The 15978-nt window shown below is 49.3% G+C and overlaps 1 protein-coding gene across 1 annotated transcript; it reads right to left on the bottom strand.

Moving 5' to 3' along the window:
* Positions 1 to 6944: 6944 nt before the first annotated feature.
* Positions 6945 to 15590, bottom strand: NAGK (N-acetylglucosamine kinase). Its single transcript, XM_008147483.3, has 10 exons — positions 15531 to 15590; positions 13693 to 13777; positions 13466 to 13564; positions 12550 to 12691; positions 11778 to 11888; positions 11008 to 11120; positions 9488 to 9575; positions 8447 to 8544; positions 7891 to 7969; positions 6945 to 7265 (listed from the first exon to the last, which is right to left on the bottom strand). The coding sequence occupies exons 1-10, from the start codon at positions 15557 to 15559 to the stop codon at positions 7075 to 7077; spliced, it is 1035 nt and encodes a 344-aa protein (XP_008145705.1). The 5' UTR covers positions 15560 to 15590; the 3' UTR covers positions 6945 to 7074.
* Between the last annotated feature and the right edge of the window lie 388 nt (positions 15591 to 15978).

The raw sequence follows: 15978 nt of genomic DNA, 5'->3' as shown, positions 1-15978 counted from the left end.
TTATTCCAGCTTCAGCTTCCAACTGGGGTTATTGCCTATAATAAGGAGAGGGCCGTGGCAGTGCAGAATTAGAAGTCTCTCTCTTTTTCTGGGGCCACTTTTCTTTCGTCTCCAGTAGCTTGTCCAAGCTCAGAATTATAAAGGCTGTTGGAAATGTTGTGTGATAGACATGTCAGGAAACGATCTTGTAACTTGAAATAAAGTCTGTGCAAATTAAGTGGATGTGGGAGAGAGGTTGGTAGGAAAGGTTATGATTGCAGAAAGAGACATTTTCTAGATCTGGGTATTGCTGTCACAAAGAGTACAATGGATTCTTGTGTGCTCCAGTCTGGAAAGTGCTCCTGGGATCCCGATCTAGCCATTTCCTCATCCTGAAGGCTTGGTCTTCTGACACCAGGACAGGCTATAATGCTAGGTGCAGTCCAAAGGGCTTGTCTTTCCGTCTGGGGCTCCACTTTGGATGTCAGTCTTCAGTGTAGTGTCACCAGGCATATTTAGACAGGACTACGAGATGTTCCTGCCAAGTGAGCAGTGAACCTGAGGGCTGGATTTTTCCAGAGCGTGCTGACTCCAGGATCAGAAAGCAGCTCGCAGTATGACCCCTTTTCAAATGTTTAGGCTGATGCTTCCAACGGCTCCTCTTATAGCTCAACTCTTCATCTGTTTTGTTGTGAGGTGGGAGCACATCTGTTACCCAGATCACAGGCTCAGCTATACACTGAGTGGCCAGATTATTATGATCTCTGAACGCATAATAATCTGGCCACTCAGTGTATATCCTATATAATAAAAGGCTAATATGCAAATTGTCCCCTGACCAGGAGTTCGACCAACAGGCAGGCTGGCCAACCGCCCATGTCACCTCCCCCTGGACAGGCTGGACAGACCCCACCCATGCACGAATTCATGCACCGGGCCTCTAATCCTATATAATAAAAGCCAAATATGCTAAGTGTCAGGTTGACTATTCAACCAATCAAAGCATAATATGCTAATGATATGCTAAGACCGCTCAACCACTCACTATAATGTGCACTGACCACCAGGGGGCAGACGCTCTGACTGGTAGGTTAGCTTGCTGCTGGTGTCTGGCTGATCAGGACTGAGCGAGATGGGCCGGACATGCCCTGGAGCCCTCCCACAATCCCTCTCCGGCTGGCTAACCTCCCAAATCCCTCCTCAGCCCCGATCGTGCACTGGTGGGGTCCCTCAGCCTGGCCTACGCCCTCTCGCACAATTCGGGACTGACCCCTCGGGGGATGTCAGAGAGCTGGTTTCGGCCCGATCCTGCAGGCCAGGCCAAGGGACCCCATTAGTGCACAAATTCGTGCACTGGGTCTCTAGTGTGTGTGTGTGTGTGTGTGTATACACACACACACACACACACACACGAGTGAGTGGCCAGATTATTACGTGTTCAGAGATCATCATAATCTGGCCACTCAGTGTAGTTAGTGTTTGCCAATTTCTTAGCAGAAAAGGCATTTGGGTCTCATTGGACCTTGACTAGGAAAGGCTGGGAGCCTCTGTTTATCTCATAGGAGAGGGTCTGGGTGCCAGTCAGGCTGGATCCGTTATCCTTTAATGGTGAGGCTGTTATTTATAAGTGATCACTTTGATGCTGAATTTCAGTCATTATTCTGTTAAAACTTTTTATTGGCAACTGGAAGTTTGAGAATTTTTATAGAAACAGAACATACATTTTTAATAGTTGCCAATTCTGGTTGGTCTCAGTGTTAGTTTATTAGTGATTACTTTCTGATTTTTGTGGTTATTGAACTCTAAAACTCCAAAATGAAAATTATTTTATTTCTTGCTCTTCAAGGAGAAAAACATGAAAATAAAGGAAATGCCTTTTCAGTTTCTCCGGCCATAGATCTACAGCAGAAAACTTGATGGGCACAGCCTAGGCCTAAGCACCTGCAACTTTGGGTCTTTGGGCCAGTTTCTGATTGCAGCAGATGATTTTTGGGGTTATATTAGGTCAAATAAAAAAAGATCATAAAAGGCTGAACTTTTGTAGCACTTTGGTTTCCAAAGTTAAAACAGCTGGGATCTTTTAAATTCAGGTTCTAATGCTAACTCTATGGCTTAAAAGTGTTTCTAGTGAAATATTAAGCATTTTTCAAATTGTGTATTGTTACAATGTCAAAGAATTGTATTGATTTTGGAGATGCTTGGAAGTAAGGAGGTCAGTTGGATACTCTGGCAATGATATGTCAGAGAGGAAAGTCATTTGAAGTAGCCAAAGGAAATAGCTTGACTGAATCTTCTTATTAGGAGATTTATTAGGAGCCCAGGAATCTACCTGCTATGATTGGAAAGGGCAAGTGGTCTTCGATAAGGGTGCCAGCAAATTAATGTTTCTTGGTTTAGGTCATGCTGAGATACGGGAACAGGCAGCAGAGACCATTTAACTAAGATTGGAGATATCCACCTGTTGGGAAAGGCTGTATATCCCCCAGCGCTCTCCTTAGGGATAATGCAAACCTCATTTGTTTAGGGCAGTGATGGCGAACCTATGACACGCATGTCAGCACTGACACGCGTAGCCATTTCTGATGACACGCGGCCGCATGCCGAGGATGAAACATTTGCGAAATAATGTTTTTTTTCCTCAAAGTGACACACTACCCGAGTTATGCTCAGTTTCTTGGCGAAGTTTGACACACCAAGCTCAAAAGGTTGCCCATCACTGGTTTAGGAGGTGGGTGGGAAGAACAGGAGCGTTGACCCAGGTCTGGTGTACATTTGGAACCTTCATTTCCTCCTACCTCTGCTTGCGGTTCCCAAGTGAATCATTGCCCCCTTATTGCCCATGGGGATCCTTCGTTCTTCTGGTCCCTCTGCCTCTGTAGTTCACAGAGCACTTTCTTCAGCCACTGCTCTGCTGTCGTGTGAATTTCATTCAGACTTGGTTAGTCACAATTTGAAAGTCCTTTGCTTAATCTTAATCCTCCTTTGCTTTTAATCTTCTGTCTTTATTTCTCCCATCTTGCAGCTCTAATTGGTGACAAGGAACAGGGCAGTAGGAGGCTGACTGAAAGCAACACTCAGGTTTTTTACTTGCTACTTGACCTTCTGCCTACCCCCGCTACTGCTGTCCCCAGTCAGTCTGGTTTTATGGGAGTCCTAGGACTAGGACAGCCAAGTACACTGAATTCCACAAGATGTCAGCCAAGAGTCACCACCCCACCCCAGGGGATAAAAAAGAAATCTGCAAAGGGACAGGGCACCATCTTTATTCTAAAAGAAAAAGCCCCTTTAGATTTTGTTATTACTAGGAGGCTCATTTTTGGGACTACTTCTTATAGGTGACCTTTTATTTTATAATAATGAAGAAACATCCTAGGCAATTTACCATAAAATGGACAGTGTTTTCACTCTGAACTCAACACTAAGTGATAATCCTGCCCTGTTGATTGTGAACCTCAGGAATGTTTAGTGCTTGATGGGTGGTTCGGGAGGCAGGGTAGTTAAAAAAAAAAAAAATTATTAAGGCATATTTTACATATAATAAATTCACCCATTTCAAGTGTTAAATTCAGTGATTTTAGTAACTTTCCTGAGTGGCACAGTCATAACCGTAACTGTTTGAGAACATTTTCATCCACCCCAATAAGATCCTTTATTTATCGCGCAGCAATCCCTGTTCCCAGCTCTCCATCTCTATAAACTTGCCTTTTCTGGACATCGTATCAGTGGAATCATACAAAATCTGTCCTCTTGCCTCTGGCTTTTTTCACTTAGCATATTTTGTGGTTTGTCCACGATGTTTAACTTGTGTTGATAGTTTGTCCCTTTTTATTGCTATAGCCTTCCATTGATAGCTATCCCGCATTTTGTCAGCAAGGAGTCCTTGAAACTTGGATTTCAACCTCCCGTGGTCTAAAGGAGCCCTTAGCACATAGGACTCCAGGGGAAGGTGCTCTTCATGTCAAAGGAACTGCTTATCAGAACCAGCTTTGTTATCAGAAGCTCCGAGACATCGGGAGCCTGAACTGCTGCAGCAATTTTTATAGTTTTGCAACTTTTTTATAAGGAACTCTTTTGCTATCTACATGTCAGTACTTTTGAAGCATCTGGTAATTAATTTATTCTAAAGTATGAGTATGTGTTGGAGTGGACAAGAAAGTGAACCAGCAATAATAACTGTGTTGGAGATTTTTTCCCTCCCCAACTGGATGGGGGAGTCTCTGAAATTTCTAAATACAGTGGTATCATCTCCCTGACAAGGTGGAACCTTTATTAAAGATCATGCTGCCTTTGTTGGACAGATTTTGGGGAGAGGAGGACCACGTGCAGAGGAGAAAGGAAGTGCAGCTTGTGGAACAAGAAGCCCAGAGATGGGTGCACGCCCGCCTCCGGTGTGGGTGGTGAAGCGCTGATGGTGTCCACAGGCAGCTTAGCACCCCCAGCCGGCCCGGGTCTTGACTGTGGACCTTTATCCCTGTTTCACAGTGTTTAAAAGCTAAGCTGTTTTTGTCCCCCCACCCCACCCCCAATAAACATTACATGGTAGTTATTAATACTTCTTTGGGGGAGGAGTAGGGCTTTAAAATTAAAATAATTTTCATAAAAATACAAAAAAATAGAAAAAAAGTTACTTTAAAAGTTTTGCTATACAAACCAAATGGCAGCTGTTGAAAATATTAATAAAATGAGAATAAAATGCATTTGCTGGCAATGGAACTCTTTTTCCTAAAGTTGGGTCATTATATATATCGCACTATACAGGTTGGTGGTATACATGTGTGTGTGTTTGCAAGAGATATTTTTTGTCTCATGATTGATCATAGTTTTAGTTGTGTAAGTTTCCATTCCAAATAGTGTTACAAGATAATGTTAAGCATTGCCCTGTGTAAATTCCACCTTCTCCACTTTCTTTGTGCTTTTGGTCTGACATTGTTTATTAATAAAGCTGACACACCTCCTTCCTAGGGCCGATGTGACAATTAGACTAAATTTCAAAATCCTTAATATATGGTAGCAATAGTGGTAATATGTACCGCTTTGAACAAAAATGGTAACAGGAAAACCTCGGCCTTGAAGGGAAACTGGATAGCTGTTATTGTTCCTGTTTCTGGGCAAAACTGACTCTTATCTAGAAAATAAGGATTCTGTATCTGCCTTTCAGTTATTGAACAAGTTTGAGAGCCTGCTAGGTCCCAAGCACTGTCCGAGGTACCGGTGCTACTGTGGTAACAACCTATGTGCTGGCACTAAAAAAAAAAATCAAAAAAAAAAAAAATCAGCCATGATGTGCTCCTCGCTCTGCTCTGAATCCTCCACTGTCCGGTTGGCATGGCAGAGCCTAGACAGTGGTAAGAAAGACGAGGCTTCTATTTTAAACTCTTCACCAATAAAGTTTTAGATTCTAAATCCAAAATACTGCTTGATCTTAACATGTAAAAACCTTCTCCAATGCTCAGTGCTCATTAACAGTGTTATTAGGACAAAGAAATATAGCAAAGGCATCTCCAGTGTGTCCCTATTCTCTTTGCCAGCTCTTTACCAGATGATGTATTAGACTTGCTGAGAGCTGGGTTGAACCACAGCTAGATGCAAAGATGTCTGGCTGTCCCTTCTTCAGGACTTGGCTTGAGTTCTCATTGCTCAAAGCTCCACCTTATTATGTTGGGCGAGAGCTGCTGCCATTCTCTTATACACTACGAAATAAGTGCCATCCGGCTTGGGAAACAAATATCAAGTCCCCTTCAAGGACCTAATCAGAATTCAAAAGCTGTAGGGCAGAGCTCACTCAAATGCAGATCCTGCAGCAGAAATGACAAAAGGTGTTTAGAGTAAATGAAAATTCCCTATCTCACCCTGGCTGGTTTGAGCGTCGGCCTGCAGACTAAAGGGTCCCGGGTTTAATTCTGGTCAAGGGCACGTACCTTGGTTGCAGGCTCCTCCCTGGCCCAGGCCCTGGTCGGGGGGCGTGCAGGAGGCAACCAACTGATGTGTTTCTTTCACATCGATGTTTCTGTCTTTCCCTCTCTCTTCTACTCTTCCTAAATAAAAATCAATGGAAAAATACCTTGGATGAGGATTAACAAAAAATGTTTTAAAAACAGAAAATTCCCTATCTCATCTTTGACCTATTGAACCTTATAGAGGGGGAAGAAAACAGAAATCTGGGTTTAAAACAAGTTTTAGAATAACTGATACATTAAGTTTGAGAAATGATGTCCAGGACGTAATCCATGCCTTCTAACAGCTTACACTCTAAACGCCTAGAGAGGTAGCCACTATTAAGGACTTCAGCCTTCACTAAGCAGTATAGTCGGCAGAACAGGACACTTTGGCCTTGTCAAACTACATTGTCCATCCCAAGGACAGGAATCCTGTCTGCTCTTCACTGATGTTCACCTTTCCGGTGCTACACAACAGATGCAAAGTGTCGTGCTGTAACCAGAGCCAGGCTAGTCCCAGAATAGGTAGGCACCTAGTTAAATTGTATCTAGTTGGCCTTGGATCTCAGCCATCCTCATAACCTCTCAAAGGACTCCATTTACACAGAAAACTGCAAAATGCGCTGCTCACCCCTAAGTACCAATTCTCCCAGAGGAGATTTGCACCCTGTCCCCTAAATTCTATGTGGTACTCTCAGGAGAGGGTGTGGTATGTCTAAGGTTATTCCCGGTAATGTTTTGCATGGAGAACATTTAGTTCCACTGAAATGCTCTGGCAGAGATCATTACCCACTTTGACAGAAAATTGAGGACACAGGTTAACTGGCAGCAGCAGCAGGCGTATGCTAACACGGGGGGAGGGGTGGCACACAGATAAATTATAAGGCCAACCGCAGGGCAAGCACTGTAATCCACAGGCCAAGCCCCTGGGGATGGGGCTAAACCCATTCCCGAGCCCTCTGGGCCACCTGCAGGCAGGTGCACTGAATGTACATAGCAAGTGTGCTTCACAACACAATCCAACTGGGGCGTGGGTAAAGTGCATTTATTTTCTATGTTTTTCCTTTAAAAAAGAAAAAGGAAAAGGGAAAAATAGCCCCTTCCCTCCCAGCACCCATTGTCCACTGGCCACGGAGTGGGTGCAGCCAGGGCCAGCCCTCTAGGAGAAGGTGTAAGAGTAGAAGGCAGCCGCATTGACGCTGTAGTCCATGGGGAGGAGGTGCCCCACGTGCCTGGCCCCGAGGCTGGCCCCGCCCAGGGCAGAGGAGTGATTGAGCTTCATCAGGGTGAAGCTGGAGAAGGAGTTCTGAGCCTGGGTCTCTCTGCCCTGGGTCAGCGCCAAAAGGAAACCTGGAGGAAAAGAGTGCAGAGGACAGGTGAAAGGAGGCCAACAGCCTGTGATGGAGACCAGGGTGGGGACGAAGAGCGAGGAAAGAGGCCCACGCCCTGAGGTATTCCTGTACAGGTCTTAGGGGACCCTCAAGCCAAATCCCCAACAGGTGGTACACCAGTGTGTGAGCCCAGTGAGGACTGGGGGGTGCTGGAGCCAGCTGTCCCCAGGGCCTGATGCCGGAACTCCAAGGTAGCAAGGGTCCTTCAGCTCCTTCAGGACGCCTATTGGAACCAGAGCTGCCCAAGGCAAGGCAGCAAGGGCACTGTTGAGACTAGGGACCTCACCACATGCTGGTCTGAAGCTCTGATTTTAAGTTAGATTTGTCTTTAATTTTTAAAAAATGGAGTTATTGAATAAATCCTTTGGAAAAGAACATCTTTTTAAGAATTCACAGAAGCTGGATGGGACCTGTAAGAGGGCTCCCTGGCAGACTGAAGGCTGAGGGCCTGGAGCTGAGGCCTCAGTGGCCGCAGGTCCCAAGTCCTCCCTGGAGCAGAGAGCTTTCCTGAGCCACCCCTCGCCCTCCTACTCCCCCCCCCCGCCCCACCCCCCCCCCCCCCCCGCTCTCACACGCACACTCACCTTCCTTCAGCAGCTCCCAGCTCTTCCACACAGAGCCCACACACAGGATGGGGAGGCCAATCTCCCCTTTGAACAAGACCTGGCCAGAGTGCAGAAGTGGACAGTGGGGTGACCAAGTCTCCGATGCTGAAGGGGACAATCTTAAAACGAGGGCTCCCTATCCCACTTACACGCCACTAGTCAAGAACCAGAGGTGAGCTCAAGGGGTCGGGGGGAGGAAGGAAAATAGGGAGATGCACAAAGGCAAGGGAGAGAGGGGAACGGAAAAAGCACTGAGCAGCGATAGAGGAAGGAGCAAGGAGAGAGGGAAATGGGCAGAAACATGACTGAAAGTGGGGAGCACATTACCGCCCTGAACCAATGCATTGCATATAAAGGAAGATTCCGGACCAGCCACAGACCAAAGGACTTTTTTGTGTTATAGACATTCTACAAAATTGTTCTCAAGCCCAAGTTTTCATTTAAAATCATATCCAATTTACAGAGTTTGATGGGACTGGCTCACCCCTTGTGGGAAAGGGCCACACCTGGCCCAGCAGCTCCCACCTCAACTCACCGGGTCAATCTCAGGCAGCACTGCCACCACGTGCCTGCCCAGCATCTCCCCTGCCTTCCTGAAGATGTACCGGGAGAGGGGGTCTCCCTGCTGAGCACCTGGGGGAGGGCAGGAGGGGGGGCGCAGTGAGTACCCAGGGAGCCGCCAGTGCTCAGTCTCGATCTCTGGTGCAGGGCAGCAAGAGCTAGGTCTCAGTCAGGAATGATGCCCACCTCAGGGCATGCAGGCAAGTAAGCCTCCAAAGCTGCCACTCCACCCTTACTTCCCCCACCCCTACCAGGCGCTTCTCCCCAGGAGGGGTGTCCTGGATGGAGGTGGCTCGTTCTAGGCACTTGAGAAGGGATGCCCCCCACTAGAGAAGCACACTGGCACCCGGCTCACACTCCGCTTATGCAGAGTTATTGAGTCTGTCCCAGAAGGTCTCAGCTCTGGGACCCAGGACTCTACTTGAGTAGCTGGTTGGTGCTCCTATCAGATCCCCCCATCCTCCTCCAACTGTCTGCTATTGGTCATTCCCTTCCCAGCTCTGCTCTGAAGGGGCCTCAGGCCAGCAGGATCCACCAATGCCCTGAGGCTGCAGGAATCCAAGTGAAGGAATTGTGGACCGTACAGTGGAGAAAGAGTAACGTGCAGACAAGTAAGCCCTATGGCTCAGCTACTCCTGACACCCAACCAAACATGCCTAACCGCTCCAGGGTCCTCTAGTTCTTCGGGTATCATTGGTTTAAAAAAAAAAAAAAGTTATAGATTTGCTCAAAGGACAACTGCTTCATAAATTTCTCAGAAACGGACATACAGCCTGCACAAGCCATAATAGCTGTCCAGAGAAACAGGTTGTATAAAACAACTGTCAGTACAACTGTGTGTCCTTCTGCCTCACCCCAACGCCCATGGTGGCAGAGAACTGAGGTCACTTGGTCCAAGGGAGATCAAACTGGCTTCCAGTCCCCATCTGAACCTTACTCCACTACAGCCCCCTTCCCACCTGGGAAGTCTTATGGGGGAACCAAGCCAGATAAAACCCTGTCCCACCACCAGTACCTTCTGCAATTTTCTGGCAAAACCCAGCAAACCTGGATTTATCAAAGTCCCTATACAGGTGTACGAGGATTCCTAGCCGATCTGGCACCTGAGAGGCAGAGAAAAGGTACAAGATAGTCATCAGAAGCAAAGGAAATTCTCAGTCTGCCCATCCAAGTTGACCTGCCTCACGTCTCTACTGTTGGAAAAACTGGAACGTTTGTCCTTTTAAGCTCTAGAGAATGCAAGGATTTGAGATTTCTCACTTAAGAAAAGTTCTTTGTTCTCCCAACACACGCTCCATTGCTCCTTACAGATTAGTTTGGACAGAGCACAGATCTCTGCTCACCAAAGTGTGTTCTGTAGTTCCCTGAGGTGCTCGTGAACAGATTCATTTGATCAAAGGAATCTAAAGACTACTGCACACTGTAACTCTCCCTTAGAGATTCACAGTGCACACTAGCAAGTTAAAGGCTCTGAGAAGTCCTGAACCAAGAAATCTATTTGTTTTCCCCAAGTTTATTTGGCCACAGAAGGTCCTTCTTCTATCCCGACAAACTTAACACACCAGTAACACCTCTGCAGGTCCTGAGGAACCGGTGATTCCCCAGATACATCACTAAGATGGAAGAAGAGGGGCTAAAATTTGGGCTCCTACAGCAATGTATTACTCATGTTATAAAGACTACTTATTTACTCTTTATAATGACCTTATGAAAATGATTCAGCAATTGATTCTAAATCACTGGGATTTAGAATCAATTGCTGAGTCAGCATACCTTGCCTCCACTTCCTATAGCAGTTGCTATTCCTCAGCTTGGCCTAGGCCAGTTTCTCTATAATCATCAACCTATGAGCCTTGAAAACACAGGTCCTACCTCCTATATTTCTAATTTCTTTCCCTGACCCCATCCCCAGCTCACCTAAGTGGCCCTCACTCAGAGAGATGTCTATTACCTCAACATTCTCTTCCTTCTCCTCTTGCCACCTTTTACCTCTGGCTCAGATAAATTCAGCTGTTTCCAAACCCACTACAAATAAGCACAGCTGAGACAAGAAGGAAAAGCAATCCCTGATAGCCTGGGGAGGAGGCCACACCTCCCTAAGAACTCTCCCAGTCCACCTCCTAACGCCTCTCCTCCCTGACCCACACGGGCCGAAACAGCCCAGTCTCACATCTCTGTTCAGACTTTACCCCGTCTCTGTCTGTGGGCACTGTTTTCTGATCTCACTCTGCACTTCTCATTCCAGCTTAGAATGTCATCTGCCTTCACCTCCCAGCAGGGTCTAGCTGCCCAAGAATGCAGTGTGGCTAACCGCCTATCCCTAACCTACTCCTCCCTCATGTCTGACACCCTCCTGGAATGTACCGCCATATCGATCCAAATCCTGTCCTCAACTATGACTTCTCTATCCTCTAGCTCTGACCCACGACTCACCCGACTTCCCTTTTGCTCACCCAGTCCCTCTCTTGCATCACTCCTGCTCAGTCGCCCACTGCCCTACCCAGGTAAGCATGTTTACCGGGGCAGGGGGAGTACCTGGAAATAGTTGAACATGGCCTGTTTGACGTAGCCAATGTCATGAGGAGCTGCCTCTAGGTTGTCGATGGAGTCGAACACTATTTTCACTGCTTGGTGTGCGATCCAGTAGGCTGTGGAGAGCAGAGAGGGCTAGAAGATGGGGCAATCTCCCCTAGCTCACAGGGAAGGAACCTCAGACCTACACAGGGTTAGCAGTCAGCATGTATACGATAGCAAGTTAGGTGCCCCGATTCCCAGACAAGGGGCCTCTAATTAAACTGTAACTGACAGATCACATAAGGGAAAGCTGGAAGGGGAAGACAGAACAGGTGACGCTGTGTCACACCAGCTGCTAGAAACTGGACCCCAAGGGCCCCTATGAAAACGTACACCTGCTGCCTATAAAGATGTGATAGCGGGAGAAGCATCTATAACCCCTTTCCCATTAGCAGACTAGTAGAGCATCTGCTGGCCTCTATGGCCTTAACCTTCATAGTGTCAATTCCTCCCCAGGGCTCCAAAGCCAACACACGTAGTCAACAGCTATTATGCTGAGGCATGAACCTGAATCCTGGGTGCAAATCACTGCTGAAGAGCAAGGCAGCCACTTGTCCAGCATGTGCATCTCTATGCTCTGTCACTGTTTTATACTCAGGACCATCTGATTCAGGAGCTGTCCCCAGAAAGCCCCAAGGGGTCAGCAGGTTGAGAGCCAGAGAGAAGACTGGAGAGCTGCAGGAAGGGAAGGGCCCAGGACCCTGAGCCAGGCCCAGTGTGTGTGAGCTCACCTGAGCCCTCGTCCCCCATCATGTGGCCCCAGCCGCCGCAGCCACTCTCAGAGCCATCCGGGTTGATGAGCCTGCAGTTGGAGCCTGTCCCAGAGATGAGCACGATCCCACCTGGGGAAAGGGCACAGTGGGCTCAGTGTGGCCGACGCACTGCACACAGCGAGCACACAGCTTCCAACTGAATAAAGGACAAAAGCCAGCCCCGGGGCCAGGGATCGCCACCCAGCCTTGCAGAGAAAACTGAGCTAGTTTCCTGCTGAAGGTGAGGGGACCGGCTCTCGGAGAAACTCCAATCGCATACAGCCCTTCTCTGGGGACAGAGAGAATATGAGTCTGTGTCCCCTTGCCCAGCCAGCCTTCAAGTGACGACCTGCTTTACTGAGTACCTACTATATGCCAGGGATGGTGCTAGATCCTATTCACAGTAATACTCAATAGCCTAAACCACCTTATCAATATGCCAATCTTGTGGAACCAATGCTTTTTACACTCCTATCAGAGCTCCTCTTCTTTTTTTTTTTTTTGCCTCAGCCAGCCTCAGGACCTGCTTCCTTTGGGATGGAGTCTTATGTCTTGCTTCTCATCAAGTTACCCTCTTGCCCTCCCTCCTGTCCAATCTTTGCACTGGCAGGGACTTAAGCTAATTAAAGGGGGGTGGGATATGATGGAGGTTGCCTTCCAGATATTTGCAAGACAAATTCTCTCAGCTACATCTAAGAAGATTTCCCAAGAAAAACAGTTCTCAACCTCACCCCTCCCTCCACCTCCTCACCATCTGGCGTAGCTGTGGCGATGGAGCCAGCGGCATCAGTGGTGATTACGTAGCTTTCGCTCAGGTAGGGAAATCGGTCCCTCAGCTCCTCCGTCAGGATCCTCACCGCGTCTTCCTGCTCCCCACCGCTCAGGGATAGGCCCTAGGCCACGGGGGAGGTGAGCAAGTGAGCAAGGTGTAGACCCAGCTCTTTTCTCAACCCCCACCCCTCCTGCTACCTGCCCCTGGGCCCTGCTTATCCAGCCCCAGTCTTCCTTCCACCCCACATGCTAACCCCTTGGAAGGTTGTGGCTGTAGGAAGAATCTGGACTGGGAATGGACAGAGAGGGGATTCAACGATGCCAAGTTTGGAGCTTAGGATGACAGCAGTGCCCTTAACAGAAAAAGTAGGCAGAGGAGCAAGTTTAGGAGAGACAAGCTTGGTCGGGAACACATGGGGTTTGGCTGTGCCTGCAGAACATCTCACTGAGGACATGTCCAGGGAGAAGCCAGGGCTACAGCAACTTGGGAGAGAGGCCTGAGCTGGGAAGAAGAGCTCACTAAGTGAGTGCTTATGGGCCAGGGTCTCCGCTAACCACTTCAGAGTGTGTCATGTCATTTTCCTTTCCCAGCAACTCTGAGGCAGCTACTGTTATCTGCACTTTCCAGATGAGGAAAATGAGGGTCACAGAGATGTTGAGTGACAAACCAAGGTCGCAGTGGCTCTCCGGAGCCCGGTGCTCTTCCAATTGTTATGGCTTGTAGATGACAACTGAAGCCACAAGAATAGATGAGAGCATGCGAGGTACTAGACCAGAGAATAGGCCTCCAAGGTCTTGACCTCTGTAGTCCAGGTCATCAGACTCATCAAGTTCGAACCCACTTTCCCAGGGTTGCGGTGACTTACTGTATCTCCCAGGCTCTACCCCAGACTCACCAAGCTTCGTAGAGGCACCAGAGGATCCACTCCTGCTTTCCGCTTGGCCCTGCTCACCATCTCGTTGATCCTCTCCACACACTTGTCTGTCCCGATCAGCTAGCCCCAGTCAAGGGAAGGAGGGGTTACAAAGGCCTGCACACCTGTGCTGCCCCTACAGGCTGCTACACCTGACCAGGAATTACAGAGAAAAAAACCACAGCCAAGCCCCTCAGTGTGGCCTTTACCCAGTGGTTTGTGCTGAGTCCATCCGCTTCTGCCAGGATCTGCCCATCCTCCGAGAGTAAAAGGACCTTGGACCGTGTTCCTCCCCTACAGGACACAAGTCTTCTCAGAAAAACCTGAAGGTACAGGTAAGCTTGTGCAGTCCCTGTCACAGAGCCCGTGTGATAGAGACGGCTTCCGTAAACCCAGTCACCATCCCCACGCCCACCTCTGTGGTTTGGTGGCTGTTTGTGCTCCTGGACTGTAAGGGAGTCCTGCTCAGCTTCCCTTGGGGATATCCTACTCCTCCTGCAAGGCCCTACTTATACATCAGCTAGTCCTTGAAACCTCTGGTGTGCGGGCCACTCACATAGCTCCATTAGCTAAGCCAGGTCAGTGCCCCCATAACTTTTAAGGATTCCTCTGTATTGAGTGTATTCCGTGTTCTTCTGTCTGCCTCTCACTAGACTACAAGTTCCAGATCATTTATCCTCATCCCTAGCACAGGCAGCACTCGCTAAAGGGAATGGCATTATCTCTCTGCTTCTCACAAAAGCTAAAGGCTGCCTTTCAAGATCCAGCCCCAGCTGCCAAGGCCTTTAAGACACCCTGGTGAGAAACACTGACCCGTGGCAGGGAGTTTATACCCACGTAAGCAACTAAACGGCCAAATGCTTACTCCTGGGGGAAATGGGAGTTTGGAGGGAGGTCTGGGGTGGTGTGCTGTATGTTTCTATACCGACCAGTACTTCTGAGACTATCAGAAGAGGACACTGAAGACCCTCTGACCAAACTGAAAAAATGACAAGACGTTTCAAGGGGAAGTTAATGCATGAGATTCAAAACGGGAGAGGATCTCCTGACAAACTGGGGAGGGCGGGGGAAGGGTCATATCTTATACATATAACAGGGATGAATCCAAACTCTTGTACTTAGTTTTTTGGGGGTTATTTTGTTGTTGTTTGTTTTACAAAAGGGCAATAGTTACAGGATGGGGAAGATCAACTTTAACAATGCATGTGAAAAAAACATGTTGGGGTCCATGAGTCAGCAGAGATGTGGGCTGCCATGTAAGTAATCCAATTCAGACTCAAAACTGAGACAACAGCCATCTCTACTATGCTCTGATTTGATGCACCCAGATTCAGAGAATGTTGTCACTGGCAGGAGACTTGGCGATCATCTCCTTCACCTCTCTTCTCACTTTATACACCAGTGGTAACTGAAGCCTATATTGGGTAAAAGTCTTGCCTATATTAATACCGAGGAGAAGAGCTATTACAAAAAGTCCAGGAGACAATCTTCTGAGCAGGAAAAATGCAAGAAAAATAGGGCTCTTTCCAGGGTCAGGAGCCTGGAGTGCTGACAAGGAAGAAGGAGTTTCAGGGATCAGGCCGGGCTAACACTCTGGTTCCGGCGGCCCCAGCTCCCAGATACACCCTCTGGCAAAGATCTCTGTCCCGGTTTCCACCACACTCTCCCTCCCCATCCCCCAGGCCAGCAACTTCACACCTGACACCTGTTCTGCAAAACTCTCCATGGGGTCGGGAATCGGGAAAGGGGGCATCTGCAGCAGGGAACAGATGAGTGGGTCGTTCTTGGGAGAAAGGGGCGTGGTCCCGCCGTGAAACACAAAGGAGGACCCCCCCCCGGGTGTGGCCGTGGCACAAGCAGAGCCCCTGCAAGACACGCACCCGCGCGTACAAGGCCCCGCAGCCCAAAAGCCCAAAGTGGCCGGTCTCGGGGGCGGGAGGCCACCAGCCGGTCCACGGCCTTTCTTCCGCCCCGCCCTTGGGCAGGGGCCGGTCCAAGCCGCTCTCAGGACGCCCCTCCCGGGCTCCCTCCACCCGGCCGCACTCACCCCTCTACACCCCCGTAGAGCGCGGCCATGCTGAGGTTACCGCCGCCGCAGATCGCGCCGTCTGCTACCCTCCCGCCCGCCCGCCCGCCCGCACGCCCACTCGGCACCGCCCCGCGTCACGTGAACGCCCGCGCGGCCCGGGTGACACCAGCGCGCAGGACGGCCCTGCCCCGGCGGGACTCCCGGGGTGGACGAGGGCGCTCCTCTGCGGCTCCGGGCCCCGCAGGCCCCGCCCCAACGCCGGGCCCCTGCTTCCGGAGATGGGCACCGGCTCCCCAGCGGAGGAGCCAGAGAGGGGTGTCCCGGGCGGACCCGCCGGACGCGTCATCGTGCTGCCCGCCCCTCAGGCCCCGGAAGGTGCTGGCGGCCCCGCCTCGCGCGTGCGCACTGCCCGGGAGCCACGTAGACTGTCGCCCTGCTGTGTTGCTGCTTGTGTGTGAATATGCAT

Source organism: Eptesicus fuscus, chromosome 16, assembly GCF_027574615.1.
Source record: "Eptesicus fuscus isolate TK198812 chromosome 16, DD_ASM_mEF_20220401, whole genome shotgun sequence".
Classification (NCBI taxonomy): domain Eukaryota; kingdom Metazoa; phylum Chordata; class Mammalia; order Chiroptera; family Vespertilionidae; genus Eptesicus; species Eptesicus fuscus.
The sequence above is the reverse complement of the archived record's forward strand: the minus strand, read 5'-3'. Positions and strand labels throughout refer to the sequence as shown.